This window comes from Mustela lutreola, chromosome 11, assembly GCF_030435805.1.
Source record: "Mustela lutreola isolate mMusLut2 chromosome 11, mMusLut2.pri, whole genome shotgun sequence".
Classification (NCBI taxonomy): domain Eukaryota; kingdom Metazoa; phylum Chordata; class Mammalia; order Carnivora; family Mustelidae; genus Mustela; species Mustela lutreola.
Genome location: NC_081300.1, coordinates 93,066,853 through 93,086,983, shown reverse-complemented (window position 1 = coordinate 93,086,983; position 20,131 = coordinate 93,066,853). Strand labels below are relative to the sequence as shown.

Sequence of the window (20,131 nt, the reverse complement as noted above, 5' to 3'; positions counted from 1 at the left end):
TTTTAAATGATACTCTTTTTTAAAAGATTTTTATTTATTTATTTGAGAGAGAGACAGCGAGAGAGGGAACACAAGCAGGGGGAGTGGGAGAGGGAGAAGCAGGCTTCCCGCTGAGCAGGGAGTCCAGTGCAGGGCTTGATCCCGGGACCCTGGGATCACGACTTGAGATGAAGGCAAATATGCCTAACGACTGAGCCACCCAAGCGCCCTTTCAGGTCATTTTTTAAACTTCATTAAATTTCTAGGAAAGAAATTTAATGTGAGAGATTAATGTGTGAGAGAAGTCTAAACACTCTGGCCTTCACTTACCTGCAGCTGTCTCTCCATGGCATTGAGTTTCTTGAAGGTCTCTCCCATAATTTTACACAGTAAGTCGTATTCTTCAGCATGTTCTTCTTGATATTGGAAATTTATTAGGGACTGCAGAGCATCAACCAAGTTCAAGTGCTTAATAACACAGGATACCACCATTTCCTCCATCACATCTGGCTGAATCACTTCTCTATGGTTACAACAGAAACTAGTCAGATAGATGCCAGGCTCTCAAATTACTAATCCTGTACTCAATACACTCAAGAGTGTAGGCTTTGATGTAAATATATTAAATATTCACCACAACTTCTTTATTACAATAAAGAAGCATGAACATTATGATGGCTTTCATACCAAGTTGGCAATAATTTAATGTTTAACTGACAAAACTGACATCAGCTGATAAAGTGAAAACCAAACTTAAAGAGACCCCATTGTCTTTAATTTTATATTTTGAGCTAGAGTCATATTAAAGCTGGAAGAGGTCTAAGACTAACAAAAGATCTTTGGAGCCGTTTATGTACTAATTAATTTTACACAACATCTTGTCTTGTGGTATTTCGTACATACGGATGTTGGGCTGAAAAGGAATCGCGTTTCCGTATTTTTCACTTTAAATTTCAACTATCCTTAAATTTTTTTCTCTCTGAAATGGCCAATCATGCCTCAGAAGACAGGGCTGAGGCTACCAAACAGACTTTAAACAAGAATACCACAAAGCCATTTGTAAGTGCAAGACCTCACATTCCAGATTAAAGACCCCTCACCATCTCTCCCTGGACTAAGGAAACCAAAAGTTGAGGACTACAAGTAGACAGTCAAACCACCTGAGAAAAATCTAGAACTTGTCAAACTTTAGCATGCTTCAGAATCCTATGGAAAACCTATCAAAACCTTAATTACTGGACCCCATCCTCAGAGGTTCTGATCCCACAGGTGTACGACGGGGCCCAAGAGCAAACAGGGGCCCACGTGATGCTAGTGCTGCTGACTGGGGACCCACACCTTGAGACCCAATGGCATAGAATGTCACCTGGGGTGGGGTTGGGGAAGGGGGGTACTATGGTTAGTGTTCATTAAGTAAATATAAAATTAAAGGTTCAAAAAAAAATTAAAGGTTCATTAGAAGGAGAAGAAATTTACCCCCTTCCATGGTTTAAACTTTTTTTTTCCAAGGGGAAAAATAACACACTATTTAGAAACGTACTTTATACTTGGTCTGAATTGAGGTCTAGCACGCCCAGAAATTTCCCTGAGCTTTATCATGATTCCTGGAGGAAGCCTGATCCGGGGCAGGTCAAAGTAGTTTCCAACAGGAGGCACGAGGACGTCAGAGGGGTAGGTGAATTCTCTGTCTTCCTCGATGGTCAGTGGCAGTGGAGACGGACTTGGAGTAAGGGCAGGAGAGATCACGCCATTGGCCTCCACCTGCCACTGGCACCTGAACAGACAGAAAAGAGGCTCCTTCATTTCCTCTTCCACCTGGAAAGCTACTTAAAGCTTGCAGATACATCAAACCTATGAAGGATCACATGACGTGTTAAGCATTCATCATTCTCCAGAGGCTAAAGGAACATGAGCATTGTACGAAACCACATCTTTGGGAATCTACCTCCTCCCCAACATTTTATTATGAAAAATTTTAAATATACAGAAAAGTTGAAAGCATCTCATGGGTAATGTCCAGATACCCACCTCCTAGATTCTAGAATAAACATTTTGATAGGTTTGCTTTATCATTCATCTACTCAACCTTCTGGGGATCCTCTAATTTAATTATACAACATGTGGGTTGGAGAAAAGCTTATGCATTCAAGGCTGTAATTTCAAATTCAGTCAAGTAAGGGCCAGAAGGCACTTTGGTATAATTTTCACCTTCTTTCTTAATGACAATGACACCCATGGGATTGTCAGGCAGTCTGCACAATGAGCAGGGAAATGGACTAGAAGTAGTTTTCCACGCGAAGTCCTTTTTCCTTTGTGAGCAAAACTAGCCCTAGCTGAGCCTTTTACCTTTGTAAAAGTTTGGACCGCAATAGCTCCTGACAGGCTTCTTCTTCTTTGGTAATTTCTGGTCCATTGTACAGGATTCTCAACATGGAACAAGCTAACACAGACAGACCTAAAGCCAGGTCTACCAGAAAGGGCAAGCCTCCCGACACATCCTCCGACGACTCCTACAACGCAGACAGGGGCAAACCACACGGGTCAGTGTACACAGCGGAGCTCCCGCACCTGGGCTGCACCACGCTGTGATGTCCCTGACCACAGGGGCTCACAGAGCAGCAGCGTGTGTCACTGCTATGGGACACAGGGACTGTCCCCAACACCATGAGGAGAAAGATGGTGGCAGGGGGCAATGACCACAGAGTGAAGTCTCAACACAATTCTGGAGAGAGAAGAGCTGGTAAGACTCCATATTAGAGACAGCACAAATCTCATGCAAGATTCTTTGGCTGGATTCCTCTCTGCCGTGCCTATCCGGGTGTAAGTCATGGTTTTGTTTTGTCACCTCCATCCTGAGCTCGAACCAAGATGCTGTGAATCCCTTATACTAAATTCATTCAACAAACATCTGAGCATATTATTCTAGGTGCTTGAGACACAGCAGAGAAAAAGATTCCTGCCCTCACGGAGCTTTCATTCTAGCAGACGGTTCCACTCTAGTGTGTGTTAGGCTGGCTAAACTCGAGCAATCTCCAAGTCTAGAATAAGCTTCACAAATCAGGCAACTCAAGGGGTTAGAAGAACTACCACTCGTGCCCGCCCCCCAAGGGAAAAGAATTTATGTAGATTGCTGGGGGAAGTAACTATTTGGCACCACTAAAAGGAGTAGACTAAACCCATATACAGCATATAATGTGGGTAATTAAGCAGAGACAGACCTAGACTAGCAAGATGAGCCTTTGAGAATAGAATGAAAATCTGATCCCACTATTCGAAAAACCCAGAATCCCAGTGCTTGCTTCCACTAGGTGTTTGAGTCTTCTTCGCCCTACGGAAAGATGCTGGAGGCAGATCACCTCTCCAGGCTTTGAAGACGGAGCCCCTAGCAATGGATTCTGTCTGTGCTGCCAAATGAATTTTAGGTCACAGCTAGTTTTATTCCACGAGACTACTACTTATGATAGTCTAGGAATGCCAAATGGAAGAGATGGATGAAACCGCAGCTCATATTCTGCCCTATTTCCAGGGCAAATATGATGTATGTAACCAAGGCACACAGGAGAAAGTACATTATGCCCACAGCAGTGGTTAGATTCAAGTACCTGAGCGCGAACTGTGCAAGCAAAGCCCCACATAGCTTTATCGGGAGTGTTGTGTTCACGGCCACTTCTCATTTCAAAGGAGAAGGTGACTGTATCTCCTTCCACCTTAAAATTTAAGGGGGGGAAAATACACTTTAAAAACAAGACACATGATTTTCAAGAGAGCAATGAATTTCAGAGATTTACTTTCAAAAGGACCACTGCAATATTTTACTCCTTTTCTCAATCACTTGACTCAAATTCTATCCCCTCTCATCTGGACACCAAGCTCTTGGGTGTCTCTCCTGACAAGGTAGGTTTGGGGATGGGGCATCTGTGAAATGGGCCATGACTGCCCAACAGCAGGATCAGAGTAAAGAGTAAATCTTGAGCATAATTTAAATAAATCCCTCAGGCTTCTACTCTCTCTGCCCTCCCCCTGCCCACTTCACCACCTCATCGTGCTGGTACAGTAGGCAAACGTCCCGTATGTTCAAGAACACAGAGTGCTGGAAGACCTTGCTGTTTTACAGAACCAACACCACGAGTAAGAAACACAGTGTAGGAAATGAAACAATGATTACAAGTGTCGTGCTGATGTGGGTTTGGATACATCCAGTCTAGACGCCTGGACATAACTTGTTGTCTGTGACTGAATTAAAGAGGGTACGTAATGCATTTGAGATCAAGGCTCCAAGAACGAACTTCGGAGCAGTTTTCAGGTTTTAGTGGGCATCTCAGTTCATAATCATATTCTAGGTAGATATGTTATTATTCCAGGGCCCAGATTACAAAGCAATTTGAGAATGGATCATTAGTACTGCTCCAAAGGCCCAAACTCATTTTGTGAAAACATTGATTCCACTTTTTTAAACTGCAATGGCCCTGTGTTCTAGAATACCCATCACAGGAGAGGGCAGAGAAGAAGCAGGCTGGAAGAACTAGTGGGCCATTTAATGCACAGGGAGGGAAATGCTGTGAGCACTCAGTCCCTGGAGAACAGATCCTAGCTCCGGAGTGGACAGGGGTCCGAGGCCCTGAAAGTCAAAGAATGGTCATTCTGAATGAGGTAGTCGAGTTTCCAGGCCTGGCAAGATAGCCCCATCTCAACAAAAGCACCCATGGACAATTCCTTTTTTTTTTTCTGGAATTGGAGTTAATACTCGGGCCCAGAGGGAATGAGGGTTCATTTTTCTTTTCTAGGAAGTGGATCTGACTGGATACCATACCTTCACCAAGTCTTTGGGCCAGCCAGTTCCTAAGACACTACGGCTGCCATATCCCAGTGTGTTGCCTCCATACTCAGCAACCTTCCTACTGTTTGTGTTAGGCCCCGCATATATCACCAACTTCAAAACAGAAAATATACTGTTAGACTGTAAAAGAAAAACAAAAACAACATCTACAAATAAAAAGGCTGCAAAAAAATGTTTGTTTAAAAACACATTTATAACCAGGCACTGGTGTCATTATTATAGAGCTAATATTCCCTGATTTTTAAGGTACAACTGATACTAGTTTGGGTACAACAAAATATTGCCAAATATTGCTTGGGGGACCTCACATTAACATAGTTCTATTTGGCTATTATACATATATGTTTTAAGTAGTTATTTTAATGCTAAGTCATGACATTTAATTCATTAATAACAGGTACAGTTTGCCCCTTTAAGTCCTCCCCCAAATTGATAAAGTGAGCAAATACAGATGGAAAGATGGCTGTATCTAACACAAAAAAATAAAGGCAAAAACAAATAAAACACACACACATACACAAAAACCAAAAAGTCAATGAATGAGGATTTTAAAAAATGCAACAAATTGAAAACAAGCCATATATCTTTAGAATGTTGCTTAATGGTATAAAAAGAAAATGACACAAATTTAGGCCAGAAAGGGGGCTGCTGCTTCTTGGGTCAGCTTTCGCGTGTCAATATTTTTCTTCAATAAAGGTTATTCATTTAAATCCAATTAACCAACTTTCTAATATGCAAGAGAAACATTTAGAGGTCATTTGGCATTCAAATACTTCCACTGGAAGAAAGAGGCTCTGGGTTCTGTAAGTTCCAAATCTGTCTTTGAACATGCGCTCTGACCACCTCTGACCGCACAAGAGAGCTCAGTGTGGATCCAGAAGCTATGCTTCTAACCCTTGACATGTATCATGGTGTGCTCTCTTACCCTGTTAGATCTTTGCTGACCCCAACCAGGGACCACTGGAAAGGTAAATGTTACTTTTATCTGTGGAGTACGTCTCCCTGTACCTGCACATTGAACACTGGCGCGCATGGCAGGTGCTGACTAGCATGCGTCAGAAGATGCAAATGACTGGTTTTTAAAGGAGAAACAAAATGACACCGACTGATATGCCCATCTCTCCATTTCTATTTTAAACAGTCATAGCACTTTAATATAGGAAATGGGGGTAGCTGATGACAGGAGCTATTAAGTGCCATCAGGGACAGGCGGATGGCAGGAGATTTATTCTCTGAAAGGCCTACCAAAGACCGTTTTCTAAATTCCCTTGCCTCCAGCTAAAGTGATTTTTGAAGCAAACCTTAAACCCCTCTAGATACCTGGGAGTCTTCCCTGTCCTAAAAGATGATGGGAAAGAGGATTCTATAATTTGTTGAGTGATATGTTTCACCTTCTCAGAGTATATACTGTTAAGAAGTCCTTTATTTTTCACTTACTAATCTTCCTTGATGGGATTTCAGATCTCTGCCCTTACACAGTTCACAGAGATGACAGATAGCTAACAACAATCTACATAAAAGTAGTCCTGTATATGTACAAGGCTATTTGATAATCCTTCAGCTGTTCTCGTACAAGGTTATGTGTCACAAGTTCATTCACCTTTCCTCCTAAGTACAACATGGCAGTTTGCTGCAACAATATAAACAGAAAAAAAAAAAACAACCAACCACAACCTACAACCCCTCAAATGTTTCCTTTCATTTAAAATTATTAAGTCACTAGGTTGGAAACTATTCTCTCTCAAAATCTACATGGGCCTAGAGGTGCTGACAACAATGAAAAAATAATTTAAATAAAAATAAAATAGATCCTAGTACATCTGAAACTTCTAAAAGTGCACTTTCTCCCAAAGAATACATGAAGCCCCAGAAATGGGTAGTAAAAACTTTCTAGATAATGGACATCGCCTGTCTACAGGAATTCCAAGCATAGAAAGAAGGGACTAGGTAAGCAGTAAGGAGAAGTTTCTCCGACTCAGATCTAAACTTTTGAAAGGTTACAGAAGTACACTTTCAACGTGTCATGAAAATACATTTCTTGGAGCACAGAGTGCTGGTTCTTTCATTCCCCACCCACTACCCTTCAAGGCATATCTTAAGAAAGTTCTCCAAAGAGACATCTGCAGACAGAAATAAGTCAAGAATGGTGACCAGGAGCAAAGAAAAATAAGAAGCATCTAAGAAATCAGCTTATTGGAGGTGGAGCCAGTACTAAGCCAGTCTTGCTTACTTTGTCATAGTCATACTGGGAAGAGCATCTGCTGTCGAATCTAAGGTACAGGCAGCGAGCTCCTGGGATGTGGACAGTTTCTTTAAATTTATAGTTGTCTCTGACAGGGTGGACTGTCTCCACAGTCTTTCCAGCAGCCCATGGAGCAGGAATCTTTAAACCAGTGAGAAAGCCTGGCTCTTCTTTCTCTTCCAGCATCCTAAAACCAGACAAAGAGAAAGGGATTTAGCTTAGCAGCATGGAGAGGAAAAAGGAGACATACATGCAGTCAAACATAAAAGATTTATATGTCACTTTATTTTCCAAATCCTTTCGGATTGTAAATGCTTGGTATCAGTGGCAATCAGAAACATTTACAAAACTCCTATATTTAAGGCTCTTTTTCCTTTTTGTTGTTAAGACAACATTTTCGCATTTTTCCCCTCTTTTCAAGAAGAAAAGCCCAATTCGTATCCAGGAAAGGACCTCACCAGCTCTCATTTCAAGTTACTCAGGAAAAAAAAAAAAGATGCTACAAGATTTGTCACTTTCCAAATCCCATGGGATTAGTATCCTGCCCTATCAAGGTCCCTTTTGTTGGTATCCCAAGGTTGATTGTTGAAGACTCCATGAATCTATGTGCCTGCTTTTTACTGTAATTTTTACTAGGAAAAGCGCCTTCGAAGTCCTCTTATCTACTGTAATTAAACTTTCAAGGACTTCACAGCCCAAGGCTGCGGCATACAAACGCCTACAACCAACACTTAGCTGTCGTGGAATGAACTCTCTTCTTTCAGCTCTGCCCTAGCCAACATGGTGGCCACTTAGTCAACTGTGGCCATTTAAACTGCATCTGAATTAAATACAATTGAAACTTCAGTTCTAGGGGCGCCTGGGTGGCTCAGTGGGTTAAAGCCTCTGCCTTCGGCTCGGGTCATGATCCCAGGGTCTTGGGATCGAGCCCCACATCCGCTCTCTGCTCAGCAGGGAGCCTGCTTCCTCCTCTCTCTCTGCCTGCCTCTCTGCCTACTTGTGATCTCTGTCAAATAAATAAATAAAATCTTTAAAAAAAAAAAAGAAACTTCAGTTCTAGATCACACCAGCCACACTGATGGTTGTATCAGTTAACAGCATGCAGCTGTGGCGGGGCTTCTGGACAACAAAGTCACAAAGTTTAGTCACTGTGCGAACCTCGGCTGCATAGCTCCCTGCTCTAGAGAAACGGAAAAATCGTTCCTATCTGATCAGTGTTTTTAAAGACAGCTTTAAGATACAATCGACATGTAAGAAACTGCACATATGTATATACAAATGAAGTTTCCTCCTCCTTCCTGGTAATCGAGGCAATCACTTTTTGCTTTCTATCACTAGAAATTAGTTTGTATCTTCTGGAGTTTCACATAAATGGAATCATACAGTATGTACTTGTATGTACTTGTGGCAGGGGAAATCTGGTTTCTTCCACTCAGCGTAAGGATTCTGAAATCCACTCCTGTTGTGTGTATCAACTGTCCACTCCCTTTTCTTATGGAGTAGGACTCCATCATACAGATATATTGCAATTCGTTTATCCACTCACCTGCCAATAGACACTGGGTTGTTTCTTGTCTTGGGCTACTCTAACTAAGGCTGTTCTGAGCCTTCATACGCAAGTCTTTGTAAGAACCTATGCTTTCTTCTCTCTTGTGTGAGTACCCAGAAGTGGAAGAGCTAGGTCATGTGGTAGGTATATGTTAAACTTTGTAAGCAACTGTCAAACTATTTGCCAAAGTTGTAATATTTTACATCTCCATCTATGGTACATGAGAATCTATCAATCTCTCATCTCTTGATCTGTGGGGAATTTACTCTAACCTGGTCCTAGAAGTCTACAAAGCAATTCTATAATTATCTGCAAAACCTTGACCCTAGAGTCTCTCTCTCTTTTTTTTTTTTTTCCAGTTACATAATCCTTGCTAAAAATCAATGTTGTAAAAGGAGAACCAGGCTTTCACCAGAAGAAAACAAGGCAGGGGTTCCTGCAAGGAAGCAACATCTTTCACCTCTCATCGGGGAACAGCCTGCCCTTCTGGTCTGATGCACCACATGGGGAACAGCCCACCTCGGCAAAAACTGGACACTGGGTTTTAAGCAGCAAAGCCGTCTGAAACACAAAACCATCATCATGTCTTAAAGCGCTTACTGTCAGGTACCTGCATGGTACTGAGCCATATTTAGAATTCTCACTTTAGTCATCTTTTTACAACCCTTGTCTGCCCTCCTTCACGAAGAAACGCTTTGCTACTCAGACCACTTAACACCATTTCATTCCATGCTGGAATGGCACGTATCCTTTCTATCAGTCCCCAGCAGCCAGCAAGGACTCAGGAGACGGAGCAGGATGGGAAAATCTCAGCAGCATCATAGCTCAGCATTTTCACAGTGGCCCGGCAGTCCGTACTTACTGTGAGACTACAGTAAGTAATTCAAACAGACGTGTTTTCCCTTAATATTTCAGTGTATTTCTAGGACACGATATTTTTCCTCATTCCACTATTATTCCCCTTGGCTTCTGACAGACATGGTGATGTCTACTCGGCCTTCAATAAACGCCCGCGGCTGCAATGTCAAGTGGGTCGGCCGAAGAGCCACTCGCTTTGGCATACGGAGGGTCCTACCTGGCTGGTATAGAGGACCAGCTGCACTAGCTGAGGCATCAGGGCGTCGGCCATGGTCAGAGTCTGTAAATTTGGATGCATCAGCGAAGTCAGTAGCACTGGAAGAAGGTGACCAAGCATAGTAGCCTTAGTAACTTGTTCCAAGCCTTTTAACCTATAAAAGGTTCAAGAAAACACATAGCTTAAGCAATTCCTAATCACATGGCGAGGCAACCATCATCTTTCTCCAACAAATTCTCTTAAACTGCATTTCTGTGAATTGCTTGAGCACTTACGGCTGTAGCAATTCAGTCCACAAATGTCCCATCTTCCACCGCGGAGGGAGAGGGAGACGATAGACATCTAGTAAGCCGTTTCACCTTCAACCTGTGGTTTGCTACAAAAGCTTACACGGTGCATTTCACAGCACCTCTGAAGCACTTTATCATTGGCTTCTAAAATACAAATGGCTACTCTAGGTAGTTACCACATGCAAAGTTCCCTTTGGCTGTGGTGCCATAGGGGGCTGTGCTACACAGTCTCTGACACAGGAGAAAGAAACCGGCTACAACACAGATTTTGCATTTGTTTTTAAAATCTCGTGACCTCCTCCCATTTTATTGAGATATAATTGAGATATAAGGCTGTATAAATTTAAGGTGTATAACATAATTATCTGACATATGTCTACACTGTAAAATGATTACCTAAAATCACATTCTTAATATCCCAATCCTCTGCTAGAAGAATTAAAGGTATGTGACTCACTCAAAAAAAAAAAAAAATGAGGGTTATGTAAATTCTCCGACGCTACTTAGGATACTGGGATTGGAACAAGAAGCAAACCTCACATCTCTCAGGCTCTCGAGACTGTCCCTCCCCCACCAGGACAAATCTGCACCGTGTGCCAGCAGAGTGGGCTCCACTGTGTGTTAACAAACCCCAGTGCGATGCCTATCTGGGCTATACTGTCCCCAATTCCAATCTGGCCACCTACTCTCTGGGAATGGGTAAGAAACGGGGACATGGGGACAGACAGGCCTACAGGAAGAAAAACCACACTGTAGGGTTGTTTCGGACCAGCATCTGATCCATCAATAAGCACGGATGTAACAGTAAACCATAGCTGACAGGACTAAGGGAGGACTAAGAAAGAGCTTTATTACTGGGAAAGAGAAGATTACCCTCTAGGTAGGTCACTCCTGTATTTGCAGTAAAATTACAGTAAAATCTTAAGACATCACGTCAGCGTCATCTTTTGCATGGCAGTTAATTTCCCGTATTACGAAGTCATCTCTGCCTCTCTAAAGTCTTCATCATGGGGGAAGCCAGGGCACACGGTGCTGGGCCAGATAACTGAAGGCAAGGCCAGTTTGGGAGCGATGATTTGGCGGACCCAAATGTCAGCCATGAGGCTGTGCACCGCACCCTCGCTGCCCTCTTAGACCACGGCTGTTAGCCCAATCTCCCCTAGATGCACCACTACAGAGTTCCGCTGCAGTTGGCACTGAAACACTCGCCGTTTCAACCTCTTCTCACAAAAATCCCGCTCTATTAAATGAACGTTTGATGTTCTAAATGACTTTGCTTTCATAAGCAAATTCTGCTCCTGAAGGGCAGCAGGTCACAGCTCACGAGCCAGTTCCTCACCTCTGCTCACGGTCAGCTAGGTCACTATTTATGAGGGCAGTTGTGACCTGCTGTAGCATTTCCAACACTTCATCACATCCAGTCAGGATTTGGGTGGCAAGAGCCAAAATACTGACCTTTAGCTCCTAGGTAGAAAATATCATAATATTATTTTTAAGCTCTGTGATGAGTGTACACTCACAATGACAACATGAAATGATGTATTTAATGATGCATTTCCAAATTAAATAATGAGGTGGCCAGAATAAGCCCAAAGCAGGAAATTCCACTCGGATGGCAAGTAGCAATTTGATTTGGGAGGCTAAGGTCTGGAGTGCTGACAGAAATACGCAGTATTTCATGGGGAGCACACCGGGTCCCTGGGAGAAAAGGCATTTCTCCCATCCCCTCCAGCACAAGAGAGCTCCCGGTGGCCAGCCCAGAAACTGTCCAGGTGGAAGATGGCCTTGGGTGGTTATGAGGATAGCTAAAGAGAAAAACAGAACAGTAAAAGGCGCATGTATAGGCGGTGAATAAAATGAGACAAAACACAACATTCCGAAACAGTACAAGTGACCTTTTTACTTAATGTTTTAAACCATTACACTTGAAAGCAGGCAAGTCAAAAATTCAGTTAAAGTAGCAGGCAGTTCTAGGCTATCAAACATTTAAAAAAAAACTATTAGTGAGTTCGTGGGCAACCAAATACTAAATAATGTGTTAAGAAGTACTAGTTAAAAATCATAGAAATATTTAGTTTACGATTATTTTCTATTTTTTAAAAATGCAACCAACCTAACCCTTTAGGTAAAAGGGGTTTTACCTAATTTTTCCCAGAAATACTGGACAACTGAGCCTCTTCTGCTTTTACCACTAGTACTTCTCTCCATGCGCTAACGAAGAACTTAGGGAATTTAGCCTTTCAAAGAGAAAACACTGGGTTTCATTACTGGACTTTCCTAGGGCCTTTCTTGGAATTATTAAGATGTTTTTATTATTTAAAAGAAAAGGAATTCTGAATGGACAGGCGAAACCACGGTTTAGGTTCCGTGGATCCTATCAGCTGCCGGGAGCTGACAGCGGCACAGCGGGGGCGTTTCACGCGCTCCTCTCTGACCCTCACAGAGCCTTACAAGGGAGACCTACTGCCCCTCTTCACTGATTAGGAAACTAAGGCAAGAGAAGTTAATCAATAGTATCAGCATTTGAAATAATTAATTCATGCACTTTTGCCTATTTAAAAACTGACTCCATAATAAGATCAACTCATTCACAGGAACTAGCAAGTATAAGGGTTTCATAGTACACGTGCGTGTGTAAAGGAGTAAGAAAAGGGCAACTGTAACAGCTTTCAGCTTTTCGGCTTCCTTAGTTAATTTTTCAGTGTGTTTTAGTCAACACTTTAAAGAGGAATCAAGTTCTTATTGATTTCTCTAACTCTCTCACAAAGAAGAAATTCTGAAGAACAATGCAAGTAACAGCCTCTGGCATCTGTCAAAATGATAACATCCACGGCTATAAAAAAATCTCTGGACTGCTATAAATTGCCATGTGGGAACAAATTATTGAGTTTACACAGAAGCTAACATAAAAATAATTACAGAGAATAAAAGAAACTGTAGGTTTAGAAATTATTCGATATAAAGGTTGCGAGAAAATTATCACCTTTTTGAAGTTATTTGAATCGAGAGAATATCAAACCAGCCACGGTGTCAAAATTATTTCAAATGTTATGCACCCAGATTTATTTTATCCACATACCCATAAATTTCAGATGTGCAGATCACTTGTAAGTGCCATATTTTGTATTCTTTAAAAAAGATGAAAATAAACAAGGCACAAAAAGATTGACAGGAGCACATGGAGGACACACTATGAGAGTGTCACAAATATGGTAACCACTGTGCAATGACATAAAAACCTATGAAATGAGTGACCTACTATTACGTCTCACAAAAATATAAGCCACATGGTGAAATCTGACATCGTAATACACAGAGATTTAGCCAATTAAGCTGTGCTTTTACACACAGGGTAGAAAGCATCGTTAGAAGAAAGCTTGGTGTTTACCTGTACCTTCAATGTCTCTCCCTGCAAGGAGTTGTCACTGTCATCATTCTCATCGGGTTTAATCAAAATAGTGTTACTGAGAAGGTGGTTCTGAACTGCCATCAGATAGCGCAGGCAGGAGGATGCAGCCTTTAATACAAACAAGAGCATTTAGATGATCTACACCCTACTGAAAGGGGTCATGTGATCCTCATGTGTTTAGAAGATTTGGACAAGGGAAGCAAAAGAGAAAGTACAGAAAACAGACCAGGTTAGTTTCTCAGGTGACTATTTCCACATGGTTTTTGATACGTCACTTGACAAAATTTACTGTAGCTTTGTGCCTTCTGCTACAGAATTCACACTCGTCACACAGATACTTACTTGAATTCTTCCCTCTTAATAATTTTTCCTCCCACCCTCTTCCCCTCTCATGCATCTCCACCAGAGAAGAGTCAGTCTACCCAAACCCTTAAGAGAATTTCTCGGTTCTTTCCCATCTGTGCAACAGTGATGCTTTAGTAAAAATTAACAGGAGGGGAAATCCTATTTTAAACAAACCCAAAACATCCAAACTCAAACAATTCACCGCACCAAGACATTTAAGCAGGAGGAATAAAGTCTTTAGAGAAAGTATCCCAAGTGGATTCGTACAGCTCTCTATTTCCAGGAGAAACAGTCACCCACTGACTTTCATCAACTAAGGCCGCCTTGGACAGCGTGTGTGTTACGGCAGTGTGTACATACACACCTCAATACGGTAACATGAAAACGGGGACACATGATACAATTCTGCCTTCATGAAACACAGTGTTACTTACAGGCACGGTTGAAAGGAGTTTTTGAAAATCCTCTTTAGAGACGGTTTGGCACTTGGTGATTAAGATACAGGATTCCCGAACAACGATCTTCAGGATGTAGTGTAAAAGTTCATCATTTAGTCTTTAAAATGCAGGAAAAATGCAACAATAAGATACCGGTGGTTTAATAATAAAAGGATAAATTGTATACAGTTGGTATGAGATGACAAATAGAAGACACAAAATTAACTAGTTCTGTAGGTAAATCATCCCACTCAGTAATGATGCTAACAGCTAGGTGTGTCCTCTAGATCAAACTTACTGAAACAAAATGGTACCCAAGCACCCAGTCCAAGTATTTTGTAAACAGCAAAGAAAACCCAACACCTCCCTCCCCTTCCTAGCTCTCAACACACCCCTACCCTCTCTCACAGCGCAGGGTTTTGGATGGCACCCTCCACCGAGATTTTCAAATAAGCTCCATCTCTTATTTCCACTGAGAACCTTTCTGCAGGCCTAAGTTATTCTGGTGATACAACTGAAAAATGCTATCATCGTTTCTTAGGGCAAGTGTGGGATTTATTAGCTTTCGATTGATCTGTGATTTTGACTTAACATGCTAATTATCATATCAGATATTACAGGGAACTAACATTGATCAAACACATTTAAATGCAAATTAATTACTGGGAAAAACACACAGAAGGCGAGCAGTCAACAGCATAACTGGGATCACCTGTAATGCTCGTCTTCCTCGCTGCCAAATCGGTTGTTTTGAAGCTGTTCGGCTAAATTGGTTAGAATCACATCCCGCAGCTGGGAGAGGCCACTGTTTCTCTCTCCTGACACAGAAGAAAGCTCCGTAAATGACCCTGGTGATTACACTTAGAAAACGGACGCTATTAAAACAAATTTTGAAAGGAGCAGACGGTGAGCATGTAGGGGCGCCAGGCACATGTACTCACACGAAGGGCAGCAGCAAGAACATCACAACCAATCAGGCTTTTTAAAACCAGGACGTCCTGATCAAAGTGTACATCATAAAGCTTCTAGATTTCTAATTCTTTAAGTTAATGTTGCTTATAAATGCAGAGTGTATCTGACACGGTGAATTTTGTTGTATTTATTTAAATACATGTGTATTTAAATACATTTGTATTTAAATAAATATATTATTAGAAATGTAATATTATATTTATGAAATATTTGCATTTGTTGTATTTATTTAAAAGTTGGGTTCTGGAGGGAACAAGCTGACTTAGGAAACCCCAAGAAGTTATTATCTTTAATGTGCATTAAACATCTACTATCAGGCACCTTCTGCAAAGCAGTGCGGTTATAAAGCTTGAAGATACAGAGAACACAGTTTCTGCTCTCAGTCTGGTTGGAAGTGTTGGCATATGTGCAGATACATTTTTGAAAAGAATACTAACAGGTACGAAGAAAAGAAATATCTATTATCTTAATATCCAGTGGTTTCCTTAGGGACAAAAAAAGGGATGGTTGTTCAAGGAGAATTCAAGGATAATTCTCACCTTCCGTTAAGACCAGCTTCAGTAAGTTATTGATTTCGGTTTCACCGGGGTATAAGATATTTAAGCCAGAGCTGAAAGGACAGAAAAGTCAAAAAAAACCTTTTCAACAAATGTCCTAGAAAATCCCAACTCTAAATATTTTAATTTGTATTTACATTAAAGATGGCTGTGTGATTACATAAAACTCTGAGGGAAGTTTCATCAAAGATAAAGTGTTTCAACCAAAATACGCTGTCGCGACAGAGCCCGTTCACCTCCACGAGAAACAGGCTCTCTCTCCTCGTATCTACCAGTTACCAAAATAAGACCGTGTCTGAGGCCGGATATGGAACTGGTTAAAGAGAACTGAGCTATAAAAAGTCAATGTAGTTGAGCCAGGTATAGATCCAGATTGTGACCAAAAGCACATGTGAGAAGTGGTATTTCTAAATCACAGCTTTTCCAAAAAAGTCAAGATGGAAAGCAATGCAAGTAGTGTTAGAATTGTTGTTTTTTTTTTTTTAATGAGGTTTGACATACAATAAATTGCATATTTCTCAAGTGTTAAGTATGACACGTTTTGACATATGCAGAGACTCAGGAAACCATCACCACAATCAAGGGAGTGAACATACCCATTACCCCCAGAAGTTTCCTCATGACACCAGGTTTAAATTACTGCCTTAATACTTAATACAGAAAGAGACCCAAAGCATAATCGATTATGGAAGAGGAAAAAAAGTACCCTCCCAATCTGCCCACTCCTATCATACAGTTCTTCCAGAACAAGCGTTCAGTTTTCTCGTTATACTTGGTCACTAAATGATACTTGGTCACATTAAGGCTATATTTCCTGGATAAGAGTTTACAGCAAACTCACAAAAAAGTTAAATAATTAAAAAAAAAGATTAAATGATAATAAATAGAAAATGGCCCACAAATTCTGCCATCTTCTCTAACAAGGTTTTAAATAGAATTTAAAACGCTAACATTGCTGAGCACTTTGCATCAGGCTTTACCTTATTAAAATCTCACAAATCCTTAAATTCAGTGCTATTTTTATGCCCACTTTACAGCTGAGGAAATGGAAGCCTTGAGCTGAGCTAGTACGTGGCAATGGAAAGACTAGAACCCAGGTCTCTTGGCTGCCTGGATCTGCTCCTTTGCCACCTTGCCACACACCCTCCCCAAATGACAGGAACATCCACTTGCAAACCATCCAAATATCCTCTCAATGGCTTTGCTTTTTTTTTCCTTTCAAAATTCTAAAGGCAAGATGAGGAATGCAGTTACACACATGGCTTGGAGCCTCTGGGAGTGGGGCCACAAGCCCTCTTGAGTTAAATTATTCCCTATGCACGAGGTCCTGACTGTGGGACGGGGTAAGCGACTTCTATGCCACCGAATTACAGAAAGATGACAATGCAGCACAGGAGAAGCAGTCCGCAAAAACCAGGAAGAAAATCATTTGCCGATTACCTGATGGCAAGACATACTTCCTTCTGAATTTCAGGGCAAATTTGGTCTTTTGGTGCCATCAGCAACTGCCAAAGCAGCAGTCCAGACCGTCGAATGATGTCGCGATTCCTTTCGGTTTGTGGGCTGAAGAAAAATTTAAATACCACCTACAGAAACATAAGGGGTAGATCTAAAAATGTTAATTCTACTAGGGATAAAATTAACCCAATGAGAAAAGCACATAGTAGATATTCTTTTGAACAGATATCCAGGTGGATTTTTAATCACAATCTCCTCTATTGTGTAATGTTATAATTAGAGTAAATATTTTCTACATATTAATTGCAATGAGCTACCTACACCAGTCCTGCGTTAACCGTAATGCAATGCATATGATTACATTGATTACATTTCTAATTACAGGATCAGAATGTGATTAACATGTAAGACAGGAATATTATTAAACTTTTCTTATGGTGGAAATTAGCTGGCTGAAAACCAAATTTTGGGTTTCTTTTTCTCTATTATCTTACTTCTGTCCAAACAGTGCATTTACCTGAAAGACAACAAGAATACAGCGTATGATACAGGTATCTCCGTTAACCATGGCCTTCTCCATAATGTCACAAATACTGCTCAGATGGTGTGCTTCAATTGGATGCTGCTTGCCCAAGACACTTGTGATTGGAAGATTGGGGTTGGTGGCAAGAAGATTGAGTTGGTGTATGCACATCGCACCAACGTGGTGCAGTAATTGGTTTATAACCTCATTCGTGGTTATAGCCTCTTCTAAAAAATGAAAAAAGAAACTCAGTGAAGAAAGATATGTCCATGGGTGGTCCCCCAAGGGAACAGAACTCTGGTTTACAAAAGGTACATGCACACTAGTACAGAGTTTCTTGGTTCCCATCTCTTCCACCACTTCTGGAGAATCCTTTTCCCTGCCACAGGGTGCTGGGGTGAAAATGAACACACTAGGGAATATCCCCCCCATCTTTTTTTAAATATCTTTTTTATTTATTTGACAGAGATCACAAGGAGGCAGAGAGGCAGGCAGAGAGAGAGGGGGAAGCAGGCTCCCCGCTGAGTTGAGAGCCTGATGCAGGGCTCGATCCCAGGACCCTGAGACCATGACCTAAGCCAAAGGCAGAGGCTTAGCCCACTGGGCCACCCAGGCACCCAGGGAATTCCCATTTTTAAAGAGCATAAGTAACTAACCGCTGCGAGAGCCCTTTCTATAGGCTGGACAATGGGCTGGATAGATGCTTTACATGCATTACAACTCTGTTATAAACGTAGACTATTTTAGCCCTGTTTTGTAGTGGAGTAAATTAATGTCAGAGAGGTTAAATAACTCACCTTAGGTCACACAGTTACTAAGTGTAGAGGTGGGATTTGCATTTAGGCTGTCTCTATTCAGAGCCCATACTGGAACCAGTCTAGTCAAATCCATCTTCTACGGCTTTTCTAATGATAGAACACCACCCCCACTGCATCCCCACCCCCAGGTCCACAAATATCTCCACCCACAGTACCTCACCATTTTTATCTCATTTAGTCACCGCAACCTAGAGAGCCATCAGTTCAACCTTGAGGGTTCATGGGCATCCTCTTACATAATAATAAACACCCCATGGATGGTCATGGGCATTCGGGGAACAGAGGTGAAAATAATTTAAATAGGCAAAATGCAAAAAAACCTCAAAAAACCAACCAAACAACAAAACCCCGAAACCTGCTTTTCCCCTTAAACCAGCTGAAATGATGACCTCAACGGAACAGGAAAGCATGTGATCTAGGAGAGGTGGGCCTACATGGGGGGAACCTGGGTTACAAAAGGATTGTGGGCCCTGGAAGCTTTGACTCATGGAACTCATAGAAAATCAAAGAGAAGGTAAACTCAGCCAAAAGTGAACTTTTCAATTATATGTTGACTGGAGGGCCAAGCTGGGTTCCACACTCTTCTGTGTCTTAAGCCCTTGCTTTCAAAATAGAAATCAGATTAGTACTATTCATCCTCATCAAAGACGTTCTGAAAGCTAGCCTCTAGGACCTATATCCAAATAAATGAGGTCTTTGATTTTTATACCGAGTTAGATGGGAAGCCGCTGGAGGAGTCTGAGCAGAGGAGGGACAGACCTGACTACGGAGACTGCAGAAGACTGTGCAGAAACAAGCGTATGGGGCCAGAGGAGTGCAACCGTGGAGGAAGTAGGAAGGAAGACCAGGGAGCTTGGCCACCGTGATCATCTGCTGAAGCCGCTGACACCGAGGTGACAGTCGTAGCAGCATAGGTGGTGGCAAAGGGTTGGACTGGGGATAGATCTTGAGGATCAGAGCAGACAGGATTGGCTGTCTTGGATGTGAGTTGTGAGAGAAAGAGAATCCTAGAGAACTCTACCTTTGTGGCTTAAGCATATCGAGGGACTGTGATCCCTACACTAGCACGGAGGGAATTCAGCAGGTATAGATTTGGAGAAGGGGGAGAACAGTTTGTTTTCGACAGGCTGAAGATGTCTAATTAGGCCTCTGAGTGAAGGTGAATATGTCTAGAGATTAAGCAAGAAGCTTAGAGAGAATAATTAGGGAGGCACTAATATATCATTGACTTTTTCCCTCTTTTTGCCTTTCTTGAAAAAGATTACGTACTTATGAGAGAGAGACAGAGAGAAAGCATGTAGGGGAAGAAGCAGAGGGAGAAGGACAAGCAGACACTCTGCTGAGTGCAGAGCCCAACATGGGACTCAATCTCAGGACCCAAGAGCATGACCTGAGCTGAAACCAAGAGTCAGACGTCTCACTGACTGAGCCACCCAGGCGCCCCTGCTGTTTCTTTATCCCCCAACAGCCTTATCAAGATAGAATTTAAGATAAAATCTACCCATTCTAAGTGCACAACTCAACGATTTTTAGTAAAGCTGCACATATAACAAAATCAGGAATTTAAGTAGAGAAGTTACCACTGACCCTTTAAAAATTGTAAGGAAATAGTATGAGCAACTTTACATCAACAAATAGGA

At 41.7% G+C, this 20,131-nt stretch overlaps 1 protein-coding gene across 8 annotated transcripts in view; it reads right to left on the bottom strand.

The window, feature by feature from the left end:
• Positions 1-20,131, bottom strand: part of HECTD4 (HECT domain E3 ubiquitin protein ligase 4) — a 184,529-nt gene that overhangs the window by 72,200 nt on the left and 92,198 nt on the right. For 3 of the 8 annotated variants that reach the window (XM_059139623.1, XM_059139624.1, XM_059139629.1), the window contains exons 12-26: positions 17,668-17,900; positions 17,133-17,278; positions 15,675-15,745; positions 14,876-14,981; positions 14,161-14,281; positions 13,361-13,489; positions 11,312-11,436; positions 9,683-9,836; positions 9,068-9,168; positions 7,047-7,245; positions 4,790-4,936; positions 3,582-3,686; positions 2,326-2,489; positions 1,520-1,753; positions 310-502 (exon numbers count right to left, since the gene is read on the bottom strand). In XM_059139623.1, coding sequence (XP_058995606.1) covers positions 310-502; positions 1,520-1,753; positions 2,326-2,489; positions 3,582-3,686; positions 4,790-4,936; positions 7,047-7,245; positions 9,068-9,168; positions 9,683-9,836; positions 11,312-11,436; positions 13,361-13,489; positions 14,161-14,281; positions 14,876-14,981; positions 15,675-15,745; positions 17,133-17,278; positions 17,668-17,900 — 2,228 coding nt within the window. The remainder of the gene's footprint in view (positions 1-309; positions 503-1,519; positions 1,754-2,325; positions 2,490-3,581; positions 3,687-4,789; positions 4,937-7,046; positions 7,246-9,067; positions 9,169-9,682; positions 9,837-11,311; positions 11,437-13,360; positions 13,490-14,160; positions 14,282-14,875; positions 14,982-15,674; positions 15,746-17,132; positions 17,279-17,667; positions 17,901-20,131) is intronic. The other 5 variants (XM_059139626.1, XM_059139630.1, XM_059139628.1 and 2 more) reach the window with 3 other exon arrangements.